Source organism: Vicia villosa, linkage group LG2 (genome assembly GCF_029867415.1).
Source record: "Vicia villosa cultivar HV-30 ecotype Madison, WI linkage group LG2, Vvil1.0, whole genome shotgun sequence".
Classification (NCBI taxonomy): Eukaryota; Viridiplantae; Streptophyta; class Magnoliopsida; order Fabales; family Fabaceae; genus Vicia; species Vicia villosa.
Genome location: NC_081181.1, coordinates 201,650,031 through 201,677,377, shown reverse-complemented (window position 1 = coordinate 201,677,377; position 27,347 = coordinate 201,650,031). Strand labels below are relative to the sequence as shown.

General features: G+C 33.8%; 3 protein-coding genes and 1 non-coding gene across 6 annotated transcripts; 2 read left to right on the top strand and 2 right to left on the bottom strand.

Annotated features, from left to right (window-relative positions):
* Positions 1 to 3,615: 3,615 nt before the first annotated feature.
* LOC131647957 (early nodulin-like protein 9) lies at positions 3,616 to 4,860 on the top strand. 2 transcript variants are annotated; one of them, XM_058917768.1, is made up of 3 exons: positions 3,616 to 3,903; positions 4,077 to 4,439; positions 4,470 to 4,860. In XM_058917768.1, exons 1-3 carry the CDS (start codon positions 3,726 to 3,728, stop codon positions 4,652 to 4,654), a joined length of 726 nt encoding a protein of 241 aa, XP_058773751.1. In that variant the 5' UTR covers positions 3,616 to 3,725; the 3' UTR covers positions 4,655 to 4,860. The 2 variants fall into 2 exon arrangements, with proteins under 2 accessions (XP_058773751.1, XP_058773750.1); XM_058917767.1 differs by having other exon boundaries at positions 3,629 to 3,903; positions 4,077 to 4,860.
* Positions 4,861 to 5,715: 855 nt separating this feature from the next.
* Positions 5,716 to 13,449, bottom strand: LOC131647956 (protein disulfide-isomerase 5-4-like). Its single transcript, XM_058917766.1, has 15 exons — positions 13,259 to 13,449; positions 12,256 to 12,346; positions 12,036 to 12,130; positions 11,323 to 11,380; positions 10,640 to 10,827; positions 10,441 to 10,498; positions 9,636 to 9,676; positions 9,413 to 9,487; positions 8,600 to 8,656; positions 7,966 to 8,032; positions 7,694 to 7,831; positions 7,211 to 7,432; positions 6,175 to 6,327; positions 6,014 to 6,091; positions 5,716 to 5,902 (listed from the first exon to the last, which is right to left on the bottom strand). Exons 1-15 carry the CDS (start codon positions 13,297 to 13,299, stop codon positions 5,825 to 5,827), a joined length of 1,440 nt encoding a protein of 479 aa, XP_058773749.1. The 5' UTR covers positions 13,300 to 13,449; the 3' UTR covers positions 5,716 to 5,824.
* Positions 13,450 to 19,449: 6,000 nt separating this feature from the next.
* On the bottom strand, positions 19,450 to 25,890 carry LOC131647954 (vascular-related unknown protein 4-like). 2 transcript variants are annotated; one of them, XM_058917764.1, is made up of 4 exons: positions 25,550 to 25,890; positions 25,371 to 25,433; positions 20,141 to 20,263; positions 19,450 to 20,016 (listed from the first exon to the last, which is right to left on the bottom strand). In XM_058917764.1, exons 1-4 carry the CDS (start codon positions 25,817 to 25,819, stop codon positions 19,927 to 19,929), a joined length of 546 nt encoding a protein of 181 aa, XP_058773747.1. In that variant the 5' UTR covers positions 25,820 to 25,890; the 3' UTR covers positions 19,450 to 19,926. The 2 variants fall into 2 exon arrangements, with proteins under 2 accessions (XP_058773747.1, XP_058773748.1); XM_058917765.1 differs by having other exon boundaries at positions 19,453 to 20,016; positions 25,371 to 25,415.
* TRNAG-CCC (transfer RNA glycine (anticodon CCC)) lies at positions 19,957 to 20,027 on the top strand. Its single transcript has one exon. It is a non-coding gene; the product is annotated as a tRNA-Gly (tRNA).
* Positions 25,891 to 27,347: the final 1,457 nt, after the last annotated feature.

Here is a 27,347-nt window from a genome sequence, read left to right as displayed (position 1 = left end):
TCATTCACATTTAACTAATGTTACAAGATATAGATAATAAAATATCATTTCACATGCCATTCACCCAATTACAGTTATGATCAGATTCAAACCATACCATCAGCAAGCAAACAATCAAATTAACACATATTATAACATTGGACAATCTTCCATTCATGTTATAATAGCAAAACAGCCTAATGCAATGCAACTACATGCATGTGGTACCAAAATCTGGGATAACCCAACTCACCGACCCACCATCGTCAAGGATACGGTAACACCCACTCACTAATTCCACACAATGGGAATTAGCTACCACTGATCCACCGTCGTCAAGTAGGGGTGATCAAAACCAAACCAACCCAATAGAAAACCGCAAACCAAACCAAACCAAACCGAAACCGCAAAAAACCGCATTTGGTTCGGATTAGTTTGGGTCAGTTTTTACAAAACCGCACGGTTCGGTTCGGTTTGCGGTTTGTATTTTGTAAACCGAACCAAACCAAATCAAACCGCACTATGTTACAACCTAAATATTACTAACTCACATCCAACCCAAACTTAAACTTATTATACATTAGCATTATGATTACGAACAATTTTCTCATCCTTACACATATAATTTCAGTCCCGATCTTCTAAAATCTCTAATAACATTATCGCACCTTCTTTGCCACATACATCTTCCCTCTTCTTCTATAATCTCTACTCTCTTATATTCTTTATTTTTCACCTACTCATTTTTATGTAAATGTTCCGTATTTCAGTTTCGTTTTTATCGCATATCTTCTTCTCTAATCTCTCAACACTTTTTTTCTTTTTCACTTTCACTAATCTTTCGTCTCTTCTATTTTTTTGTTTCGTTATAATAATTTTTATATTGTTTTATGCTATTATTTTATGTTTAATATTCCACTTTTGTCTAATTTAATTTTTACATATTAAATGGAAAATTGTTGTCATAATATGACGAGTTTTGTTGTTATTTGATAGTGTATGAATGTATAAATACAAAATTATGTTATCATCTATATGTGTATGTATGGCTCAATAAAATATTTGTAAAAAACCGAACCAACCGAACCAAACCAAACCGCATTAGTTTGGTTTGGTTTGGTTCGGATTTTTTTCAAAAGCCAACCGAACCAAACCAAACCGCACTATTTTTTCTCTTGTGGTTCGGATGATTTTTTTCGTCAAAACCGCCCAAACCGCACCGCGAGCACCCCTATCGTCAAGGACCAGCCACCAAAATGATTATGAATGCATGCATCAACCATAACATGCTCATCACCCGCATACATCGATCAATGTCATAATCATCAATAAAACACATATTCCATGCCAACAATACATGTATAATAAAACACCAGTTATAACCACATCATCATACAGGTAAGACATTCGTTAGTGTACCTATAAGCATATCCCACCACAACAAATAAGATCGAGTGTTTTAAAAATAATTCAAGCCACAACTCAAAACACCATTTGATTGTATAAATTATTTGATTAGCTTCACTGTACTCGAAACGGCACCAAAATCCGGCTTACGGTTTAAAAGTTACACATTTTTAAACTTTTCAAAACGGCCTGTCGCATCAACTAACAGCACGCGGCGCCACACACATTCGCGGCGCGGAACGAATCGGAACAACGCCTTCGCGGCGCAAACAAGGTTTCGCGGCGCGGAACGAGAAGAAACTACGCCTTCGCGGCGCGGCCATACTCTCGCGGCGCGTACTGAGCACAACAAAACTTCCTGGCCTTCTGCCACGCAGTTCGCGGCGCCAACTCCTGGACGCGGCGCGAACTGGCGATTTCCAGCGCTCCGAATAGCAGCAAACAGCCTGCGATTTCGTCCCTCTTTCACCGAATCACTACCAAACCAATCTTACTCCAACCAGATTTCGCATACAATGAAGTAACACATATTATAACACACTTATAATACATTCAACCATCCAATTATCACCATACATGATCAACACAATTCATTATAAATCAATTCTCCCAAAACCTAGCATTTCTACAACCTAAGCATAACCCAATTGATCCGATTAACATGATCAAATTCTATCCTACCACCTATACTCCCATAATAGAAGATAAACGGAAGAGTCCCCCCCTTACCTGAAGGTTGATTCTTCGCTCTTCCTCGGTCGCACTTCTCCGTTCCTCTTCTCTTTTCACGTTCAGACTTCTTTTCCCAATACTGTAACCTTTTCTATTCTACCACTCCTTCTATTTTATTAAGAATAAAATAAAATTATTTTAATTAGTAATAGGGCCTACCAATGCACCCCCTCCCTTACTAACCACAACTCTAGCCCAATTGCTTAATTCCTCATAATTCAATTAATTTAATTAAATTAAATTATGAAAATAAATGGAGTGTTACACCACTGACTCAATGCTGTCTTAAATAACGAACTCATTAAGAGGTCTTAAAACACTAAGACAATACAAATAAGGACATGTAATGACAATTGATAATGTTGACGAAACTCAAGGAGAGAGGATCACTAATGACCACTATGTGACCATAATCATAGAAGCTACTCTGAATTATATATAGACGTGCATAGGATGAAGAAAGGGGGTGATCAAATCATATACACTCTAGTGAAGTTACACAATGTACTTTTTGCAAGTACATAGATTAAACTATCCAATGACATATAATTTCATAAGTGGTGCATATAAATGATTCAAAATGTTGTTAGAACTTCTACAATATGGTAATTAAACTTTAAGCTTAAACAGAATGTGATTAATACTTTACAAATTTGGTACAAAGTGTCATTTCATTCCAGAACTGGCACAAACAGAAGATTTTTAACTAATCACACATTGACAAAAGTTAATGAAGATTACTAAGAAATGTCAAAAAGAAGAGAAGGCTAAAGTTAATTAAAACTCTAAAAAGAGTTCGAACAAAGGAATATAAAAATGCTTGCATAGGTCTGTCACACAAAAAATTAATTTGGGGACCCATCATTTATCATTACATGAGTCATCATTGCTTGCAAAGAGAAAGGCATCAGGTTATATTCCTACAGTAAATTGTAAAAAACTTTGCTGGCTAATATATTCTATTTGTTTCTTTTTATATGTTCTTTTGAGATTTTGTAATTTTTTTAAAATTTATTGTTTTAAAAGTTCAAAATAATATTAGTTACCATTTTTGTCAAAATTATTTTTTAATTATTTATTATCGAGAGATAAATGAATTAAATTATATAGTAACAAATAATTACATATATTATAATTTTTAATCAATAATAGCAAAATCTATTGTTTTTTTAGCATGTACAAATAATTTTAAAATGATAATTAAAATAGAAAATGATGATATATTTATTATAATTTCATCTTGTTTGTAGCATAATTTGAAATTGAAATTAATGAAGAGATAATCTAATCTCTCCATTTTATTTTTTATTTGTAACAGATGTGTTCTATAAGCAAAGCATAAACTCATGCACAAAAATTCTCAGAGACTCAAACTCTTCACAAATAAAAGAGAACTTATGCTTTGCACCAGAATCAAAGTAAACTTACAAGAGATGAGAGAATAAGAAAAAGTTTCAAAAGCTTCATTACCACAATTTGTAAATTTCCATGCATCTGATACCTACAAAAACCCCTGATAATGGTCCATCTTATTGCATCCCTCAAGTTTCAACATTTCCATCATTTTTGTTGCTATAGTCATTTTCTCACATTGATCCTAATTTCAAATGGCTACCTTAATTCATGCACTGGCTATGTTTTGTTTCTTGGCTTTGATGCATAAGGGTGACTCCTATGAGTTTGTAGTTGGAGGCCAACAGGGTTGGAGTGTTCCAAGTGATCCTAATGCTAATCCTTTCAATCAATGGGCAGAAAAGAGCAGGTTTCAAGTAGGAGACTCCCTAGGTGAGTTATTCTCAAGGCCGAAGGCCGTCTTTGAGGACGTGCAAGACAAACTACCGCACATAAACAAATCTATATGAGATTTCCTTGTTCTCATAATCGTTTTTGCGTATTTCTGTTTGTATTAAAGAAGTTGTGCACTAATGTTTTAACTTTTATACACATTTCAATTACAGTGTTCAATTACCAATCTGGCAAAGACTCGGTCACTGAAGTAAACAGCCAACAAGACTATGAGAACTGCAACACTGATGCATCTGGAAAATCCTCTGATGGCCACACGGTAATCAAACTCGACAAATCAGGTCCTCACTATTTCATAAGTGGAATCAAAGATAACTGTCTTAAGAATGAGAAACTATTGGTGATTGTTCTTGCTGACAGAACCAACAGAAACTCAAACCAAACAGCAACAACTCCTTCTCCTTCTCCTTCTGTTCCTGTTTCTCCCTCTCCTTCTCCTTTATCCTCGCACACGTCAGATGCATTGACTCCTTCCCTACCACCTTCTCAGCTAAATGGTTCGTTTCCTCCACCACCTTCTCAGCTAGATGGTTCATCTCCACCACCTCTTCAGCAAGTAGGGTCAGCTCCACCGCTAGGGACTGATGTGACAAATCCTGCTACTCCGACTACATCTCCGGTTTCTGAATCTCCTCCTCCTCCTCCTCCTAATGCTGCTTCTTCAATCTTGCTTAGCTTTGGTTGTTCTGTTGGAGCACTCATGGTTTCACTTCTGGTTTTTTCCAAGTGAAAAGTATGAGTGGTTGAGTATGATTTCTGTAATTTATTTATTTTTTCTTCTTATGGAACCGTTTGATATTTGTTTACGAGGAGAGGTGAAAAATAAGGTGGTAATATATAGTAATGTACCCTTTTGTGTGCTTCTTACCTGATGGATTGTAAGAATACTCAATAAGTTGAACTTGAAATAAATAAACCCATGTTATGTAGGAGTCATAGAGTTGGTAAATATGCCAGATGTTATTTGTTTATTGTATAAGTAATGGAACAATAATAATCAAATCAGAAATCAACCAAAACTGATATAACTAATAACAGTAGGAATGCATGAACTTGAGCCAACAAGGGATAGCTATTTAAAATTTGTAATCATTATTAGCATGTCCTAAAATCTCACACAAACAACTGTGAGTACTAGGATTCGAACCCTGATAATGACGTTCAACCTAACAATTTCGACTCCTTGTCAGTTAAGCTAATCATATAATTGTCCTATGTGATTTCATATTTTAAAACAAGTGATTACATATTTCAAACTATATATGTTTAATTAATTTATACATATAACTCTTTTAAAAATAGCTTATAGTATATCTATAGATTGTTTTTCAACTTATTTTAAACTTCTTATGACAACTTACAGACCTTTTCCTTTCAAATACACCCAAAAATCTATGTTCACAAGTGAAACCAACATATGTTGATTTTCAATGTGCATATACAAACACAAACGTTGAATTAATTATTTATGATATAGGATCTCACATAATATGTTATTATTGTATAAGTCAGTGTTGCCGATGGCATATGATAAATGGGCAATAGTCTGCCATATAAGCATTCCATTGTAGACTATGGCGCCACCATGGTAGGCATTCCTTCACAAATGGCCTATGGCGACTGTAAAAAAATCAGCCACGCCATTCCGCCATGGCGTCGCCATTTAACAGCACTGGTATAACTTCTCGATTATTCTATTTACCAAAATGCAATCAAGTATAAAAATGTGGCGGTGCTTGCAATCCATGGCATGATCATTTTACCAAATGAATAGAAAAATGCTACATTTTTATGATTTATATATAGAGTATCTATAGATAACAATCTGCCGAATAACCTGCTCATTGAAGTGCTTTAGTGAATCAAAAGCCCTAACCTAGATAAAATCTCCAACTATCTATCAAAAATTCTTGCCCAGCTCAATTTTTCTCATTATCCTAACAGTGTTGTGAAAAATTGATTCCACAATTCCAGCTACCTGAAACCACAAGGAAGACTAGTCAACAAAACAAATAGTGAACAATATATTTATAGGACCACAACTCGATAGAAGATAAAAGTATAGAGCCACAGTATCAGAGATACAAACCGTGAAAACACCCCCAATAATAGCACAGACGTTTGTAATAAAATGTGAAAAAGACTTCTGATGTTCAGTTATCAAGACCTGCTCCCAAAAAACCAGTAAATCAACAAGAAATTTAAAAGAGAGCAGAAAGTCATTGAAACCGATAATCTCCATATGCAGACCTGCATGGGGGAAAGTTCAAGATGGAACCTCGCAACAGGAATGTGTAAACTGTGTGCCACACTGCTGTGCGCTGTGTACTCGTACTCCTCAACTAATTGATAGTCTTTTTTAGTAATGACCTCTGTTTTGACTATCTGAAGGTAATGCTCCATCTGCATGCATAGAAGTCAAATTAATATGCAGTACTTTGACAGAAATGAAACCCCAAGCACTAGAGATGCTAATCTTTCTCTAGTTATCGGCATTGATACAGAAAAGCATAACTATTGCCAAAGCCATAAAATGATAACAGAGATTACATTTGTGATGTTGAAAATTCTGCGTTTTTTGCAGTCTGTCCCTCTGACTTCTTGGGGGCAATTGGGTAGCCTAACAGTGGCATTTGGATTGTATTCCTTGCAAGTTCCAACACATTCATTTTGGGTGTGGAAGATTGGATTTAGTCCTACATTGTCTAAAGATATTGCTCATTGTAGTGTTTATAAAGTTTTGGCAACTCTTACCTTATAAACTGGTTTTGTAAGGTTTAGTTAGGCCCAATCCAAATTCATATTTATCTCAGAGGATACTAACACCCAAATAGTACCAACCCAAACATATTTAGATCCAAAAAGCTTGCATATTTTAAATAGTGCAACTATAGGTTGAAAAGTTTCAAGATTGAAGTCTGAAGATTAAGGGAGGTCTTTTACTGGTCTAACTTCCACATACATAGGGGGCAAAGCTTTTGATTTCTAAGCTCTGGTTAATGTAGAAGGGACTCTAATGTATCACAATTATTTCCAAATTAATTAACACAGGAATGTGGTATCCATTCCGAAGAAGGATCTAGAGGTCTATTATAGCCTCCAAAAATAAATAAAACATCATCTGGCCTTGTATATTGATGCTATCTATTACATCTCGCTCTTGTAGATGCAGGTCAATAAAACCCGCCATTAACAATAAATATTCCTGATGCCAACCGTAAAAAGTGACATGCTCAGTCAAAAAAATTACTAAATTATGAGACTTCTATGCAAAATATTAACTTACAGTAACATTTGCTCCTAAATCATGGGTATTGATGAATGACAGACCATTCAGTCTGTCATGGCTGTTACCAACATAAGGTATCAAGCGCTTGACATCATTCATAACCCTAGGTGACAATTTCCTTCCAAAAGATAAATGGTGTATGACATGTGACATGTTCATTTGAGAAGCATCAAAGGAATGGCTATCAGATCTTGCTGAGACGAACAAGCTTCCTGGAACCTGCAGAGTGTAAAACAGCTTAATATTCAGCATAATAATCAAAATACAGAGGAAAAAATAGGATGTCGTATGCCTTATATCATTTATTTCTACTGTTATAATATTAAAAAAACTAAAGCCTCTATTAAAAGGCAAAAGACAAATTTAAAACAAGATCAGTGTAAAGAATTTTGGTTCATGCTCACATTCAAAAACTAGGAAGCACAAAGGAGTTTTCCCGCACTACACTAGAAGATTAATTTTATCCCTAGGGGAGTTTACCTTCTTAACACGTACATATCCTTCAATTCTACATCCCCCAGCTGATGGTGCTGGTCTTTTTGCATTCTCTGTAACATTTAATTTATCATCCAAAGCTAGCTTCTGAGAAGGGAGAGACGCCACTACAGTCTCCATTGTCTGCAGTAGAGACACTTCGTATAAGGAAGGTTGCACTCTAATGATAAATAGTGATGTTCAATTACACAAAGTATACACACTTCAAAGCAAAGTTGATTCAAGACAGGCTAATGTAAATTAAATATAACTTGCACCTTAACAAGGGTATCTGTGTCGCGATCTCCATAATATGACTCATGTTCATGATGTCCATGGTCACTTCTGAAAAATAAAAACTAGATATATTCAGAGATCCAGAACTTTAGAAACCAAATTTAAGACCGAAGTGATAAAATATTCAGGATGCAACTCTTAAGATATTAGTCATTTAGAATTTATACAAATAAATACAAAGGTGAACTACATATTGAAATAGAATTGTCGTTGTCTATCAAATTGATTCACTGGTAAGTCCATGGAGGAATCGGAACAAAACAACCCAAAGTCACCTTTCATTACTATTACATTATATAGATTAGAGTAATTTACATCCCACGTCTTTCGTTCAATATTAAGCTGATCTAGCTATAGTACTTGCATCCTAACATCCTCCCACTGTCTTTGTCACTACTATTGGCATTTGATCATCACCCCCACTCTAAACACGATTTTGAAAAATTGATCATTCCCATGATTTAAAAAAAAAAAATAAGAAAAAGGAACTTATATCATTTTCATGGGAAAATGTAATATATTTAAGAAAATAAGAAAGTACACAATATCCAAAAAGGAAAAGCAGATGAGTCTGTAGTGATTCTTTCCTATATAAAAAAGATTTTCCATTGTTACCTGACATCACTTCCTTTACGAAAGATACGAATGGATGGATACCCTTGTATGTGATGCCTGGATATCGATAACAAGATACAAGAAAATATTAGTGAAATAAGAGGCACGGATGGGAAATGATAAGAGAAAAATAACAAAGTTAGCCAGTGACAACAGAAAATATCAAGCTACGATGAAGAAGATGGACTTCCAATAATGCTCAACTAACTATTAAAGCTAATCTCCACCTTCACAGTAAGCTAAACATATATCAAATCATGACATCTATTTGTGACAACACATAATTTAGAAATGGTGGAAACTTCCTGGAAGTAACTCATATATGCAATGATATAATGCATCACATAGTATGGTCAAAAGAATGGGTATCTTCCAAAGCTAAAGGATAAAACAACATGCATTTCTAGTATATCCAATTTCTGGTAAAATTCAAATAAGTAATTTCAGCTGTTTCAGTTGATGTCTTTCTAATGAAGTATTTGGTGTATGAAAGAAAAATTACTAAGACCAATGCTTTGTTTGTAAGAGGTAAAGGAGGAAGGAGTGATTTCGAGATTAAAATCATATTACCTTGTTTGAAAATAAAAAAGAAATATAGGAGTAATTAGAATAAACTAAATTTCTGCGAAATCAATCCCTCTGCAAGTGGATTAAAAAGCTAATAGAGAAAGATTTAACAACTGAGAATTTGGCATATACTAGAATTACAAATTTTTCAAGTGTTGCAATGAGAATGATCATAAATTTCTGGCTATTCTCGCAAATTTTACAAGCAAGAAAGTGAATTATTCAAAAAACATAAGAAAAAGGCACCTCCGGCACAAGTCTCCTTCTTGAGTGCAATCTACCTTCCCCAAAAGTATTCGACCATCCATTTCCGGATCATATCTAAATAAAAATGCAATTGTACAAACAAGGCACTGAGTTAGTAAAGTGATGCCAAGTTAGTTACTAAGTTTACGAAAGAGATAAAAAGGTAGAATTTCCAATCGCGGTATCTTAGAAAAAAGAAAAACACAAAAAAAATGTAGAGTACCTCTCTCTTAATATTTTAGCTGCCTTCTCCCATGAAGGTTTCTGAAAGAAAGGAGATAGAAGAATGATATATAAACAACCACTTTCAACTATTATACAGAAGAGAATGAAAGGAAACATATAAAAGAGTAATGTATGCATAAACACCTTAAACCATTACATATGAAATCCACCTTCGAGCAATGAATATTCATTAGAAGAAACCTTATTTCCATAAAAAGGGAGTAAAATAATGTTGCTAGGTCAAGTGCAGAAGCAAATTATGAAGTTAAATGCCATGACCATGACATCGGCTACTTGTAAGCTCATTTGGCTCAAATAGTTTGTTTAAGGGAGGACTAAGCATAGAGAGAAATATCATTTTATTAGAGAAAACATCATATTTGGAGATACTACCACAAGCTCTGTTAGTTCAAATCATAAATTTGCAAAAGTTTTCAACAAGTCATTGTAGGGTCCTCGTATCTTTTAAAAAAATTACAGAAGTTCAAATCATAGGATCTAATAATTCATCATATACTTTTTGTTTCTCTTATCTTTCAAATTTACTTTTTCTTCTATTAAAAACTATACAATAAAGTTAGCTAGTATTGTCTAAAATCTAAATCATGCTTTAAGCATCCAAGACAACTATTTGCTACAAGTCATTAAAATCATTCATAATCTCATCAAATTCCCAAAAGGAATAAGAAATTATTGATTATAGAAAAATAGAAGTAAATGTAATTGGACAACAACAAAGATATTAGGAACCATCATATTTGTTAAATTGAGGAGGAAGAGAGATATGGAGATGAAATACTTACCAGGCGTTGACTCCAGTAACACCAAGGAGCATAAAAATTTACAGCTGTAATTGGAAATCTGCCAGTGTAAAAAGTAGTGTAAACAATGTGCAACTACTATACAAGTGGAGAGACGAGAGGAAAAGAACTCTTCAACTCTCACATAACTAAACTCTAAAAATTAAATGAATGAAATGAACTACATGATTGACCCACTTACTGATGAGCATATTTATCAAAATTTTCTGATGTGAATACAAAAGCACCTTCAACAGATTCTTCGTCCACTTTCTCATCATGCTTAATGACATTAGCAGCCGGGCTAGAATGAAATTCAGACCCAGTGGTGGGTGTTAAATTTGAATCAATAGAAAATTTGCGAACTGTTTTTGTCAGATTCAGCCTGCTCTGAAATCAAGAAGTCACAAATTAAGGGACAAGTAGCAAAATAATAGAATAACAAAGATAAGAAAATATTATAGCATAGGCTAGGAAATCATAAAATACATGAGAAGAGGGAGATTTTGTCATTTTTTTAATATAAAGAATAGTACATGATTGAAGCACGGTATCCATATCAAGCACTTTGAATAATTCTATGCCATGGCCTCAAGCTTTACATGAAAGTTATTACAAGAATCACGAATGTGCATATAGAACTTTTAAAGTCCATTAATGAATAATTGCTCCAAAGGTTAGAAGTAGGTAGCTGAATAAAACAATAACTTTTTTTCCAGAAGAACAAATATACAGTATTTTCTAGAGGTTATCTGCATTGCAATGAATGCAAGGAGGAAAATAACTCATTCAAGTTTTTAATAATCCTAAGTGAGCAAAATTTCTTAAATCAGAAGAACAAATATTTTTTGCTAGAGATGGTCAGATGGAATAATAGATACTTACTGTTCCCAGCACATCACTCACATCAACCGATGCAAACTCGCATGAAAGTGCAGGAAAACTACAAACAAGATAAATTGAAGCCATCAGCAAGAAACAACTGAGAGAAAAAATGAGAGCTTAAAATAGCCAAAATTGATTGCGCGTATTCAAAGAAATACTACAGCTATCTACAGTAGATACATGAATTGAAACTCTTAGGAATTAATCATCAAATATTGAAATATGAGAAACAAAACTATCCCCCTGTCAATCCAAGGCTTCGTGCCCTAATCCATTCCTACGAAACCAGCTTGTAGGATGAGGATTGTCTCCACTTATAAACACAACACATGTCATATCTCTAAGCAATGTGGGACTAAATCCACCCCTTCAAAGCCAACAAAATGAAGGTGTTAGGGGCTGCAATGAGGGCAAAGCCAAAATGCCGCAACTAAGGCAACTAGGGGTGGACCGCAATTAAGGTGGAAATTCCAACAGAATTGAAGGATAAGATTTTTAATTTTGAATTAAGAGGGTTGTGACGTGTTTATAAAAATGAATAAAGAGTGAAATTAGGTTTCAATTTTTAAAAATTCAAAATTTATACAATACAGTATTTACTTGAAATTAAATACTTAACATGTTATCCATCCTTTCATTTTTCTCAAAAACCCTCTCTCCCAAACATACCCTTAGAGAAAAATCATATTAAAATAAAGATCAAAATCTTCTACCTGAAATTGAAATCAATACGTAAAAAGTCACCATCAGAACTCTTGTCAATGATCACAGATGTAGAGGTGCTGACAGATAAATATTCACTAAGTTCCTGCAACAAGTTTACATGATATATATCAATATGATACTTGACAAAACTAAATTCAGGCATAGAGTATATATCAATCCAAGGCAAATCATGCATATGTTAAAACAGAAGTTGCAAAAGCTACTGACCATTCCAAATAAAAACACCATGGTGAGAGCTGCTACTATTGATAACCCTGCTCCAGATAATGATGCCTCAGTTAAATCTCTTGGGATTTTTCTGTTGACAGAAGACAAATGTTAAAGACTTTTAAGTTACATTTATGCATTCACAATCTATGAAACATGGACATTAGAAATACGACACAGACACTGACATGTCGTTATAGGTAGTAATTTTAAAAGTAACCACAAAGTCGTGTTGGTTTAGGACACCGACACTAACACATTTTTTCAAATGTACCAGTGCTACAAAGTTCACAACCTTTCCTTTTACAGATTAAATGTATCTTTCAATCTATCCAAGCATATCTTGCTTTTCAGTCTCAAACATCTTCTCTTTTTTAATCTATATTTTCCCAGATTAAGCTGAATTTAGAAATAGGAAAAAAGTACAAATGGCAGGATATTCATTGGGTCCCTCCCACTCCCACCAAATCATATAGGTTCCATATGAATTTATATAAATCTAGTGGGACCCATATAAATTTTAACCAATAAATACAATATGTTGAAAACTTGTTAACATTATTCATACCACATTTACTTTATCAGTTCTAAATTTAACCAGCTGTGAGTATAACACTTTGGACACTCAATATAAAATGAGCTATCACATCACAATATAACAAGCAATTTCTTAAATAAATAGTAGCACAGATAAGGTTCATTACAGTGTAGAATCAGTAGTATATATCAAAAAACCAAATCGCTAATTTTCCTTCAATGCGAATGATTATACCATAGGGCTTAACGATAAATACAAAAACCCTTACACCAAATCATGATCCAAATCAACGTAACGAAATTGGAAACATCGTGTTTCTGATCAAAATAACGGAAATAACGGCATTGCAACTGAAGATTCGCATGCAAACAAAAACGATCCAAAAAACGCGAAATGCACAAATGCGAAAGAATAAAGGGAAAAATAACAATGGTGATGGTGAAGAGAATGAGATTCGATTGAGACCTGTAGAAATCGACGGATTTGATTCTGCCTGCAGTAATCATGGTTGCGAGAGAGTGAGATTTTGACGAGAAAATGAAAATGAAGATGAAGAATGTGAGAGAGAGGTAGAAAACTCAAATCTCAGAGATTGAGATTTGAGTGGTGAATGTGAATGTTTTTGATGGATCGGTGGAGAAGAATGAGCTTTTTGTTCAAGTGTTAGTTAGCTTTTGCGTGAGTATGCAGACAGATACGCACTCATGTTTTCTCTTTCCGTTTATGCATAAACATAGTACTTAATTAATTTATATAATCTATTTGTTATTAATTATGGAGTATTTATTAGATTGGGTCCGTTTAATAATTTAGATTTACATACACTTTTTCTTATGTAGTACTATTAACTATCTATAAAAATTTAATTACCTTTTCTGTTTTTAAAAGCAATGTTTAAAAAACCTGCTAATAAAACGAGGGTACTGGCTTACAGATTTATTTATCAAATCACAAAGTCAATGAGCGAATTATAAGATTAAATTGAATTAAATCGGATAATTTGGTTGAATAAACTAGTATCTATATCAAAACCATATATTTATTAAATTGATCGAATCGAATAACCCAGTCTCTTAAAAATATCACGACACTTACAAAATTTCAAAATTTTAAAATATCATAATTTCACATGCTCATTCTTTAAATTTAAATTTTAAACTTAGTCCTCACAAACAACAAAATAATACAAAATACAAATTCAAATAAATTTTGAACAAGATCTAATTGCAAAAAAAGGAAAGTTGTTTCAAATAAGTTTTGAACAAAGTCTATTTATATTTTATTTTATTTTAAAAATAATCAAAACGACGTCATTTTGTCCGAAAAAAACAAGCATTTAACTCGTCGATTTTTATCGGTTTTGGCCGGTTCTAGCATGTTTTCATTGGTTCAATAACATACTCGGCCCAACAATTAAACCAGGCTAGAGACCTCTCTCGTTCCTAGTTCGACCAGCCGGTTCGGTCCGATGTTTATAACAATATTTAAAAGTATTGTGTAACACCCTAAAGCCCCCAACTCATAATTTTAAAGAAATAAACGAATTATCATGCATTAAAACATACTCCACCCGTTCCTTTTTAAGTGTCGTTTTAGAAGAATTTTTTTGTTCCTATTTAAGTGTCGTTTTATAATTTAATGTTATAATTTGTCATTTATACCCTTATTTTCTGAATAACTCCACCTCAAAATTTTCAATTAGTTATTGGAAAAAGAGAGTGAATGATTGAATTTATTTGGAAAGAGAAAAATAAATAAGGGTATAATAGGAAAAGTAACTATAATAATCCACTTTCTTGGTTGAAGAGCTTTTTGCTAAAACGACACTTTCTTGGTTGAAGAGCTTTTTGCTAACTATAATAATCCATAAGGCTAAATCACACATCAATTACATTTCTAAATTGAACACATAAGCACATCAATCATTAGAATATCATCATAAAAAATAATCTTTTTCATCAGAATTAACCATAATTACACATTTAAGCTCTTATGAAACCACCATGAGGTAGTACTAAGTGTTAGCTTTCCAACGCTTCAAAGTATGCCACAATTGGATTTATGAAACTCAAGTTATGACGAAAACAAGAAAACTAATAACTGATGTATTGGAAACAATCGAATGTTGCTGGTGGACCAATTGATTGATACAATCATTTGGTGCTGGTGGATCAATCAATTGGTCAGAGCTTGCTGTAAAATATTTTTCCCTTAATTAAGTGAACCAATTTACTGTTCCAGGGGGGACCAATCGATTGTTGTCTATAATTTTTTCAGAAATCACACGTTTTATCTCACCTTCTCAAACTTTTCACCATTCTAAACCTATCCCAACCTATTCTAACATGGCCAAACGTTTTCTCACTACTGATTCAACATCAAAACAAACTTATGACAGATTCTACACATCACCAAATTTCTCATCAAACTCACAAGACTTCTCATAATTCATGACTAATTTCCTACATATTATTATTATCAATTCATCATCATCACAACATATCCATTATCATTGATTATACTCAAATTTAATCAATAAGATGCACAATCCCATAAACAAATTCAACATGCTACAACATAGCAATAAATTCAGTATCATAACATATTAAATAACATCAATCAAATACACCTGGTTAGAGAGGCTTGCACAACCATCTCTAACCTCAAGCTCCATCAGTAGAGGAAGGAAAAGGAAGAATAAGAGGGTAAGGACCCCTCTCTATAATCTATGTAAATAAAACACCCATAAGTGAACCAATCCCCTACCTCAAATTGAGCATAAAAAGCAACTCTCACAAATCTTTAATGGTTCTCCTCTTCAAGCTTTCTCTCTTAGGTTTTCTTTCTCTTCTCTTGCCTCTTTCGCCAAACTTCACTTCCTTGGGGTGTACATGGTGAGCTTAAATTCTCGTGATGATGTGGCGCTGGTAAAGTGGATAACTCCAACATGCCATTCGATGTTCATTTTCTGGTTTTTGGTGTTGTGTTAAGAAAAAATATGACAAATAAGGTTATTTATAGTAGCTGGATGCAAACATGAACCATACAAATCCCATCCTTTTGTCAAAGGCAAAAACCGGAAGTGCAACTACGGTTTTAAACCAAAAATATATTTCCGGTTAGTTCCCTAAAGTTGATAAGACAGAAACAACAACATTAGGAAATAAAATTCATGTATTGTTGGCCAAACTACAAAAATGACTATATTTCCACAACATAATATATGAACAAGATGACATTTACAATAAAATGAGACCTAACTACGTAAATGAGCCGAAAAAGTTATCGTCGGCTAAATCCACCGGAGGCACCCCTTTTGGCTTTTCAATATTTTTTCTATTTCAATTTTGTTCAACTTGTTGTAGTCTTGCATCCTTTCAATGAATTGGTCTAGCCAGATCTCGGACGGGATTGTGAAATGAATCGTCCAATCCAGTGATGTAGGTGGTATAGGGCATCCCAATTTCAAAAACACTTGAACAAAATGTCGGGGATTCGAAACCCACCCAACACATATGATACGATCATTAGGGTTTAGTGTTGGAGAAATGCGTAGAGGGATAAAAGTCTCCGAGAAACTGTATCTCGTAAGATTAATACACACCCTCTTATACGCACTTGCTATTAGATGATCCATATCAGGGAAACACATCCACTTATCCTCCGGTGCGAATCCACTCATGCTTGGTACAAGAGAGGCATATATTTCTTCAACTCTCTCTTTACTCCCGAACACACGTGTGTATAAATCTCTATTTCCCCTCAATTTTTTAATCAGGGTGTGTCAGACAATAATGTAATTCTCTTCCCCTTTCTCGAGCAAACGGGAAATAGCTCGAAAACCACAGTTACTGTCACCCCCACATTGACGATTCGTTCAATGTATCTATGTATAAAAACTGGCATGTGATCGATGAATGATATTTTTGGTGGAGTCGGTGTTGTAGGTGGTTTGCAAATACGGGGGCCTCTGAAAGCACTTTTCTGATATTTCGGAGTAAGTGAATCGGGAAAAACTTTGTCAACGTGTTCAAAATATGATGGACTCCCTGTAGTTGAACTATCGCCCGGTGTGGGTTTCACCTTCTTAGGTGCCCCTTTAGTTTTTACCGATTGAAATGGTGGTTTCAAGTCTGTGGTCTTTGGGAACAAAATCTTCCTCAATTGCTCTTTGATGAGGAGTTTGGTGGCATCATCGGCTTTCAAAAATCTTTCTTGTATCGCTTCCTATTCAGTCAAGATGGAAATACTTGATCATTCGTATTTCGTTTTACCGTCATCTTCAAAACTGGCTTTCTTCCTATGACTAGATATCTCATACATACGTATCGTACAATCAACTTTCATCTTCTAAGATATGACACAAGCACAAGGGAGACCATATGTTTTCACAATTGTACATTCACACTTTGAGCTGTCAAAACTGACATTAGAAGCACATTTGGCTTCGTGAAAAATATAATTTAGAGCTGCCCGAGACAAATTACCCACCAACTGAGAATATAAAGTGATGTCTTTGAACCTGTGTTCCAACACTATGATACTACGACCAAGTGATGTTTGTATCTCGCTATGTTGGTTTAGTATCATCTAGTTCACATTATCCCAACCTGTAATCAAACCACCCTTGCTATTTCCCAGCCAATTCTTCAGGAAAGCATGAGCAGACTCAACTCAGTTTGTTGTTGTATTTCTGAGATGCATAACCTCACCGGTCCAAGCACAAACAAACTTCTCCTTTAATTGATCAAGTATTGTGCTTTCGACATATTTCACTAGATCGGGATATTTCCGCAAACATTCCTGAATTTTAAAACAACATCAGTGTATAGCTCTTTTGTAGATGCATTTACTATCACATTCAATGCAACCATAATTTTGTCCACAGTAACGCCCGCGTTGACCAATTTTCCATCTTCACCTGCAATGTATTTTGTCCCCACCGCGAGTTTAACCCTACTTTTCACATTTTTAGTAATATGATACTTACAAAGTAAAGCGTAGGAAGTAGGAAATACACTTGCAACCGAATTCATTAATGTTGTCTCTCGATCTGTAACAGTGACTTACGACATATCTTCTTGATCCTTCATCATTGACCTAGAAACCTCCAAAGCCCATGCAAAGTTGTCCTCTTTTTCGCACTCTAGAAATGCAAAACAAACAGAATACGTTTTCTCAGTCGAAGTGACACCAACAATTTCCAACAATGGAAGTTTGTACTTATTGGTCTTATACGTTGAATCAAATATGAGCACGGTAGGAAACGTATTGAACAATTTAATAGAGTCAGGATGAATCCAGTAAATATCTCTTACTGTAACCCCATCATCACCTCGTCGGTGCCTACAAACATAATTGTTTTCATCTAGAAGTTTCATGAGGTGTTGCATCTCGGTTCGATCCCCCCTAAGCGCTAATTTGGATTGATAACGCCTAGTGTAAACTTGCTTGATATTTGATGTATTTCCGGGTCTTTTGCGTTTCAAGGTTGCAAGTATGTTTTTGGGTGATACTAAGTTTAAAGTCATGTCAGAAACACATGTCTTCTCATACAAAAGAAGACGACATGCAATTGTATGACCGACCAACTTTTGACTTAGATCATGGTTGTGTAAACCACACATCACATTAAATCTCCATTTGTCATTTGCCAAAAGATAACCACGCAACCTAAATTGGCATCCACATTTTCTTGAACCGCTATCGTCACGTTTCAATTTTTGGATACGAAGAATATATTTCCCACTTCTTTCCCATGTCAAAGTCACAAATGTATTTCTTCTAACCGTACCATTATCGGACCTTCCAATCACAATACCAAATCCTAGTTTCGTAGCCTCTGTACGAATCCAATGCAACGTGTCGTCATGTAATTCAAACTCTTCTCCATTTTCAAAATGCTTGTGAATATCTACCACCTTTGTTACGATAGGAGATACGAGTGGTGAAACAACTTGACATACATTAGGTTTGGGAATGTTATCAGGATGCACCATACCTAATGTAATATACAACATAATTATCAGTTCTATTGGGAAAATAAACACAAGCAGAAACCGGAAATGTACCTCCGGTTTAGTTCAACTGTAAACCAGAAATATTCCCCTGATTTTCGCGTGACCTATTTTTAAATTTCAAAAACAGCATAATGTATAGAATAAGGATTGAATAGAATAAACTTTACCTTAAATTCCACTTCCTGGAGCTCCTTTTGATATGATGAACCATAAAAATGAAAATTTATAGTGAAAAAATGGATTGAGTATGGAAGGATTTTTGAGAGGTTTAATGGAAAGTGAAGAAATAGAGTGATCAAAAGGTGACCATGTTGGTTACTGTTTTAAGCTATATATAGTTGTCATAATATTGGAAGTATACTTCCAGTTATATATAAATTGGCAAGGTGGTAGAAATTCTCGCTCTACTAACCGAAATTATATTTCCGGTTCCAAGCCGTGGATATATCTCCGATATGATTTTTTACATTTTGAAGGTATAGACCATATTTGACCTATTTGTCACAGATGTGGTGCGAATTGGAAATATACTTCCGGTTTTTAGAGGGAAAAAAACGAAGTTGTGGAGGATTTTTTTAGGACCATGGGTTGGAATAAATTTTTTCCAATATATATAACTTGATCCGTTCATTAACTAAGTTCAACCATGTAAAATCCGGCCCATGGTGCATTCACATAATGAATCTAGTTTTCACACCTCTATTTACAACATTGAGTTTACATTTTTCGGTTAAACATTCATCATCCAATATATTCATTTCTTCTCTTATTATAAGATTCACTTACAAAATTTACAAATATTAAAAAGTAATAATAATACTAATAAATTTGTATAAAATGCATTACATTTTATAATTAGTCCATATACAACTAGCGATATTTAAGAGATAAATAAATTTATGTTTTCCATCTCTAAATAAAATATTAATACATACTTTTTTAAAAGCACCATATATTAAAATAAAAAGTTGAATTTTATAGTTAAGAATGGATCCAGTAATCGAAATTGCAAGTTTTATCATGCTTTTCTTTATCAATAAACAAAACATTATTATAATAGATTTATATAACACGCCCAAGTCATTGTTCACTTTTATTAGATGCTTAATAGATTTATAACAAAATATCGCAGCTTTCCAACAAGCGCATCTGGTGTAGTGGTATCATAGCACCCTCCCACGGTACTGACCAGGGTTCGATTCCCTGGATGCGCAAATTCCAGTGTTATTTTACTTTTTCAACTCATTCTTATTGTTTATATACAATACAAATACAAAGCGCAACACAGGTGTGATGAAGCTTATAATCAAGCTATATAGTTGATTACCATAGACATAGGAACTAAACATAAGCCTTTTTTATTCAGTTCTGAATGGTTATTATTAGTATCCCTTTCATTAAATTCAACTTCTTTCCTCTCATCTTTTTCCCCTTGGTTATTTCTTTTCTCCTGCAAAAATAAAACACATTAAAATGACAACTTCTTAGTTGAAAAATATTCACCAACATTAAATCTCTTCACAATCTATATGGCCGCTGCAATAAAGGAGCTTTGCTCTATTTCAGTCTATAAGTAAAAAAAAAAAAAAATTAAAGAAAATTGTTTTTTTAATGTCAAATAAAATTTAAATTAATTTAAAATCATTTGATATGTTAATGTGATTCATTAAAATTAACCTATTTGATTAAAATTTATAAAACGTTAATTTTGCAGTACCATATCGATATATTATATTAAACTATTTTAGATTAATAACAAATTTTATAAAACATGATTTATGTTATAATAGTTTTTTTTTTTCAATAAAAATATTATGATACAAATAATAATTATAAATGATTAAATTTGATATCCTCAATGGGTTAAGGGTTAGTATATCTGTCTGTATATGGGTGTTTTAACCGACTTGGGAGTAAAAATTCAATTCTCCGTCTTTAAGGCTGACATCTTGAAGGCGATCAACATCGCCTCCTCGTAACTCCATCCTAAGAGTCGGGCCTTCATGAGGATTTTCAAGATCCTCTATGACGCCCTCGAGATCGCGCCTATTGTGGGCATTTTCTTTTTTGTTTTTATGGGACAGATAAGGTTGATAAGGTTAGTTGAGTTTCTCTAAGATCCTTTTTAGATAGGGCAACTCACCCTCTAATCTTTGAATTACAAGGATTTGAAGGGTAAGTTTGTTCCAGTGCAGGTAACATCAATTATTCTGATGTTATATTATAGGAGGACGAGCCACGTCAATTTCCTCTTTATTATTCGTGATAACCTATGTCGGTACTAGGTTTAGACTAAGTTAAACTCGGTGAAGTGAAGAAGGAGATTGTTGACTTTTAAACTAGTGATTGGTGCTTATTTACGTAAGAGTGTTTTGTTTGTATTGCCTTTGATTCTACTTATTTATTTTCTTGTTAACCTTTGAGTTTTTGTGCAAAGAAGATGGCTCACATGTCATTGTTAGAAAAGAAAATGTCTCATTTGGTTTGCTGAATCGTATTCTGAAGAAGAGGAAACCCTTGAACAAAAGAAAAATCATTCAGGCTACACCTTTCTCAGTTGTGAGACCTCCTCCCACAAACAACGTTACTTCTCCTAGAGATAAGGAACAAAATCAACTCAAGGAAGACTCATATCCATTTGGAGGCGGGTGCTCCTATAGACTTGGAAAATGGAGTTTCCTTTGATAATAGTATAGCAGAATCCTCCCAAGGAGCGACTTCTACGACTTCTCCTAAAATTCAAAAGATGTCCTCTTTATGGGATGAAGGCTTTGACAACACCAGGTTCATATACAATCACATTGATGCGTCAAATGACCTACACAGGGAAAGGAAAATTAGCTCAAGGAATATTTTTCAAACTATAGGAACTTATATGTTGATGAAAGCTCTTTTATGAATAGCTATATTTGAAGAGTATGGTCTGAAGGAGAAGAATGTGGGAAAAATGGAAGACCTTTCTGAGTAAGACGAATGAGAGTTTTTTTCACAAGAAGACATTATTGGACTTTGAGAAGGCGAAGGCGCAAGTTTTATTTTTTGCATATAGATCTCAATTAAAGCGAGCCATAGCTTTTGAAGGTTATCAAATATGGAAAACTTGTATAGGAAAATGAAGAGGAGGATATCATTATGGGATAGGTTCCCCCATCTTCTGGAAGGAAATCGTGCCTACTTCATATTAGCCCCAATCTAAAAAAAGAGTCGAGGCTTGTTTAAGTCAAGACAAGGCCCAGTAAGGGTGAGGATAATGCCTTCCTTGTGCCAGAGAACTAATCACTATTGTTAGTTTGTAATTGATGTTTTTTGATTATTTTAAATGACTTTTGTTATCTGGCCATTCTTAGATATTGAATTTGGTAATCTTGCCCTTCTTAGGGCTTTAATGTTTATGGAATTTGATCTTTTTATCTTGTGTTATATGTTTCCATGTTTTTCCTTTTTTAGAGGTATTACTTTTGGCGATGGCGAATGTCTGCTCATATAAATTATTTTGAAAATTCAATGTACGTTGAAGGTAAGATTTAACTTGGGTGAGTTTTTGGGCTAATAACTTCTTGCGTGAAGTTAAGGCTCACTGAGGGTGATACAGTATCTTGAAAGGTGAGATGATATTCTGAAAGGACAAATGATACCTCAGAGGATGCAGTGAATACACTAAAGGATGCAATGATACTCCAGAGGCATAATGTTAGCCCAAAGGTCGAAACAATACTCCAGAGGATGCAATGATACCCCGGAGGGCACAATGATACCTTGGAGGGTGCAATAATACCCAAGAGGATGCAATAATCCCCTAGAGAGTGCAATGATATTCATGTGTAGCCTTCTATTGAATTGTAGGAGATGACAAGCTTAGAAAATAAGGTGCATTATTAAAAGCCTTTGCTTTTGCAGGGGAAAGAGTAACACCCTACTACTTTATTGATTTTTTAAACCATAAGAACAATAAATGGAGTGATGGTGATTTACATCATTGCATTACTAACTTAAAATAAAAAAATATTAGCTATAATAGTGCCTTAAACTCGTTCAGTTTCAAAACCTATGGATGGCCTCACCGTTGAGCTCTTCCAATTCGCAAGCACCATGTGACAGCTTCGCACACATATTATATGAACCTTCCTAGTCAATAAATAGTCTCCCGACTCTGATCAGAGCCACTACTTTCTTAAGTTTTACATCACATTTTTCATTTTTCTTGGAACCATACCTTAATTTCATCTCATTGTCGCTCTAGACTTCTTTCAGATCTTTAGTAGGGACTAATGTGTCTTTCGAATACTCTTTTATGGTGTTCAAATACATGAAATTCACGCTTTAAGGGTATGACTTTAGTGTTTCGCATGCGATCACCACCACCTTTTTTTATTCTAAGGTTGTCTTGGTAACACCTCCTAGCCAATTCATCGTCTCCTTTTATGACGCCTATACACCCATCGTCCATGGGATACTTCAAGGTTAGTTATAAGTTTGAAACGGAGGCTTCTAATTTGTTGATGGTTGGATGACCAATGATGATGTTGTAGGATGATGAGGCATCTACAACTAAATAGCTGATCCTTATGGATTTGGTCCCTCTCACCCAGTCCATAAAATAATTCTAATGAAGATATGTCCTTGGACTTGTACCTATTTTCCTGAGAAATCTACCATGGAACCCTTGAATTGTTGTAAATGTTTTGATTCGAGCTATAATATTTCAAAGGCATCCGTATATAGGACAACAACAAAGCTTCCATGATCTACGATAACCCAAAAAATGTCACATTGACGACCATGCAATCATCTTCGTGGGCCAATATCCCAGAAACATCCTTTGTGTAAAAAGTTAACCTTTGACATTTATGTAGATTTGGGATTCGGAGAAGACCTACCACATGCATACCTCCTCCGGCGAAACCTCTGACGTTGGTGTTGAGAATGTGGCGTGTTGGTTCATCCACGTGTCTCTCATGCTTCTTTCTATCTACTTGGCTGAAGACTTATGGGCCTGTAGTGCCTTGAAGGTTGTGATCATCATCCATAGCCAGACGATGCACCTTATATCTCTTTTTTCGTTGACGAAATTTGTTTGTGTGTTAACCATTGATCTTAGGATATTTACACAATTTATTAGGATCTTTCTCTATATCACCTTCCACTTTGGGACTAGGGGATAAGGGTTGGCCTCAATATAGTACACCTTCCGAAAGATTTGTTCCATAACGACCTGCATTTTTGTTATGCCATCTGGATCACCATTACTTTAGGTAGCCCTCACCATTGTAAAATGATAATCAAACTATAAAAAATTCTTAAGAGAGAATGCCCTAAGTCACTTTTACTAAAGCCCCACAGTGGGCATCAATTGTACTTATAGAGAGTATAATAGTAGAGACCATGCATGCAATATGTGAAGCTAGATGTCTTTAAGGGTTGGTGATATGTGAAAATCTAATCCTCATACATAGCTCTTTGGACGAGAATATAAGGCCTATGTCCTTCCTCGAAGGATGACGATTTTTCCACCTATGAACATGACCACTTAGAGCATCATCATCCATAATACCCTTTTGAGTTCTTTAAATGCATGGGTCCTACTCAATATTTTATATTATTTCACTCTTCTAATTATTTAAATAACTCAACTACATTTCTCAAATATCCAAATAACTCTTCAAAAGTTTTAAAATGGGTCTCACTAAACCCCACAATATACCACTCATTTGTATTAATTTGAATATTTTTAATACAAAAATTTAAAGAAAAGGAAGCAAATAGTTGGAGAACCGTGGTTTACTGCAATAACGTTTGCAAACTCAAGAACGGCTTTCCCATTCAATTATCCATTAAACTCTGACAAAGTTCTCTAAAAAACTATGTAGGAACCTTGAAAGATAACCGATAATTATGCTCTTAGAGCTTGACTTGTACTCTCGTTCAATGTAGCGAATGACTTACTACTTTGATACATTTACATAAATATATTTAAATGTAAAGTTTACAATCATCTCATTTTTAAATTGAATCAATTTTACAAAATTAACAAATATATAATACTCTTAACATAAACACCAATCAATATTAGTTATTAAAGAGTTTTTTTTTTAATTTTGGTATTCGGCCTTACAAAAGACTAATTCAAGGGAACCAATCTCACCGTCAACAAAATCAATAAAAATACAATACTCATAGCATAGACACCAATCAATATTATTAGTAATTAATGTGTTTATTTATTTATTTTGATATTTGATCTTGCGACCACTAATCCAAAGAGACCAATTCCACTGTCATTTTTAGAGGAACACACTCTCGATCGAATCTTTTATCTTGATTATTAAAGAGTATTAGATGGATAATTATATACATGGTGATTAAATAGAAACCCTAGCCACAAATGAATTGAATAGTAATTAAATTTAAATTCCTAGGTATGGCCTTAAAAGTTTAAGAAGGAACTAACACCAAGTGAGAAAAGTAGGACACCAATCATCATCTCACCCCAATAGAAGCCAAACAATAAAACTACTAAAAAATAAATCATCAGTGCTAATTGAATCGATCAAACTAACCTCATAAAATTGGTCTATTTCTTCCTTCTCTTTTGCCTTGAATATCTGATTCATATATAAAGCCTAAATTTTTTATTATAAAATCGAATTAAATGAACTACAATAAATATAACTAAACTTTAACCCATTAAAATTTAATTTAATTCATATACACCTTCACCATAAACAAAAATTCATACCTTGGGGCTATTGATAGGAGAACTTGCAGTATCTTCCAAATCATGATCAACCAAACTAGTTTTGATTTTCTTCCTCTTCTTCAAACTCAAGCTTTTAACATACTTCATGCCACCTTGTGCACTGTGATCACTTAATTGTTTTTCATCACCATCAATATTGTTATGATCATTGTTAAAGAAATCCTCAAAGTATTTAGTCCAACTACTCTCTTCTGAGGACTCAAAATTTATCATGTTGTTATCCGAAGGAGATTTGCTTATTGAACTCATTTTGAAAAACCAACAAAGATGAACAAATACATATGATGTAATATAATTAGTTGAGTTTGGTGGCTACTAGTTCTAACATAAGGCACATATAAAGAGTATATTCGAAATATAATATGTTAATAATGAAGAGTTAATTAATATAGATAAATATGATGATGAAATGTATGACGACTTTGGAATCTTGAAAAACAAAACTAATAGAGTTTGACAATTCATATGGTGACAGATAGGGCATGCCCAACAAAGATATGCCAAAGTTTTCTTTATGGTGGACTTAACTTTCTTCCACTATTGATTTTATAATTAGTCAATAATTTTACTAGAGAATATATAAGAATATAAATTCTTTTATAGACTAGTTTGGGGTATTGGTACTCTCTCAATCCTCAAAGCAGAAACTTCGGCCCTTTAAGAAAGCTAATGAAGATGCTATATCTATGCATCTTTGTTGTCAAAAATAAAGTATAATAGGAAACACAATGGGAAGCAAGAAGAACACAAAGGAATTGATTATAACTGCTATTTTTTACTTTCTCTTTCAATCATGATTACAAGTGTTACAAGAATAACAAATAATCCTTTCACTTTAAATTAGGATTTACAATATAGAATGATGAGTGACTATAGTATGCTATTTATAATAAACCTAAACATACTAAACTAATGGACATTTTCACAAATACCCATTACAAGCTAACTTAGGGTACAAGCTAACTTATACAATTGGACATTACAAACAGACCCAATTCGAAATATTAACAACCCTAGCATTTCGACCCCACATAATAGAACACACTTCGACTACAATATGTAGTAGGTCTTCAACACCAGTATGTGAACATACTTCGACGACATGCATAAATCGATCTAGAAGCTACTTTTCGACCCAGTAGAATTTAATCCAATTCTCACAACCTTGATTCCTTTATTTTCAAAAGCGTCTCTCAACAAGGTGGTTCAAGCCATCCACTCCAACCACAGGGGTGGCTCTAAGTTTAGTTTGATTATTATGTCTATTAAAAGTTTATTACATATTTTTTCCAACTTTGAGGTGAAGCTTATTACACGTCAAGTAAATTTGGTTGTCCATTTCCTTGCGAATACGACCAATTCTTGAGTTAGGCGTAATGTTATCCATTTGATAAGTCCTTGTATTGAATATCATGTGTTGAAAGAAATACGTTGAGTTTTCTGTTGTAAAAAACAAAAATTCTTTTGTAAATAGTTCTGATTAATTTAAATGTAATAAAATTTATTGTGTTAAAATATTTGAATTTAGTATAAAGTGGCATAAATATTTAATTCTATATATTTAGCTTTCGTAAAATATTTTTAGTAAGTAATTTTATTTTAATATAATTTTTTTTAAAAATATTGTAAATTAAAAGATTATTTATTGAAGTTATAGTAACACATATACTTGGAAAAAAACTGTAGATATATTTTCAAGAATTTGAATATTAACCTAGCATATAATGACAGTCGTAGTAACTATAGCTAAATTGTCAGACCTACCTAAAAACCTATT

Bases quoted from the DNA above. Each gene is read 5' to 3' on its own strand.
- LOC131647956 (XM_058917766.1), bottom strand. From the start codon at position 13,299: ATGATTACTGCAGGCAGAATCAAATCCGTCGATTTCTACAG. The intron at 9,677-10,440 runs GTAAGTATTTCA...CCTTTCTTTCAG, and splicing joins GTTACTGGAGTCAACGCCTG to AAACCTTCATGGGAGAAGGC. The intron at 9,488-9,635 runs GTACTCTACATT...ATTTTTATTTAG, and splicing joins GCTAAAATATTAAGAGAGAG to ATATGATCCGGAAATGGATG.
- LOC131647957 (XM_058917767.1), top strand. From the start codon at position 3,726: ATGGCTACCTTAATTCATGCACTGGCTATGTTTTGTTTCTTGGCTTTG. The intron at 3,904-4,076 runs GTGAGTTATTCT...TTTCAATTACAG, and splicing joins TCAAGTAGGAGACTCCCTAG to TGTTCAATTACCAATCTGGC.
- LOC131647954 (XM_058917764.1), bottom strand. From the start codon at position 25,819: ATGAGTTCAATAAGCAAATCTCCTTCGGATAACAACATGATAAATTTT. The intron at 25,434-25,549 runs GTATGAATTTTT...TAAAAAATTTAG, and splicing joins CTCCTATCAATAGCCCCAAG to GCTTTATATATGAATCAGAT. The intron at 20,017-20,140 runs GTAATCAACTAT...TTGCGCATCCAG, and splicing joins GTTTAGTTCCTATGTCTATG to GGAATCGAACCCTGGTCAGT.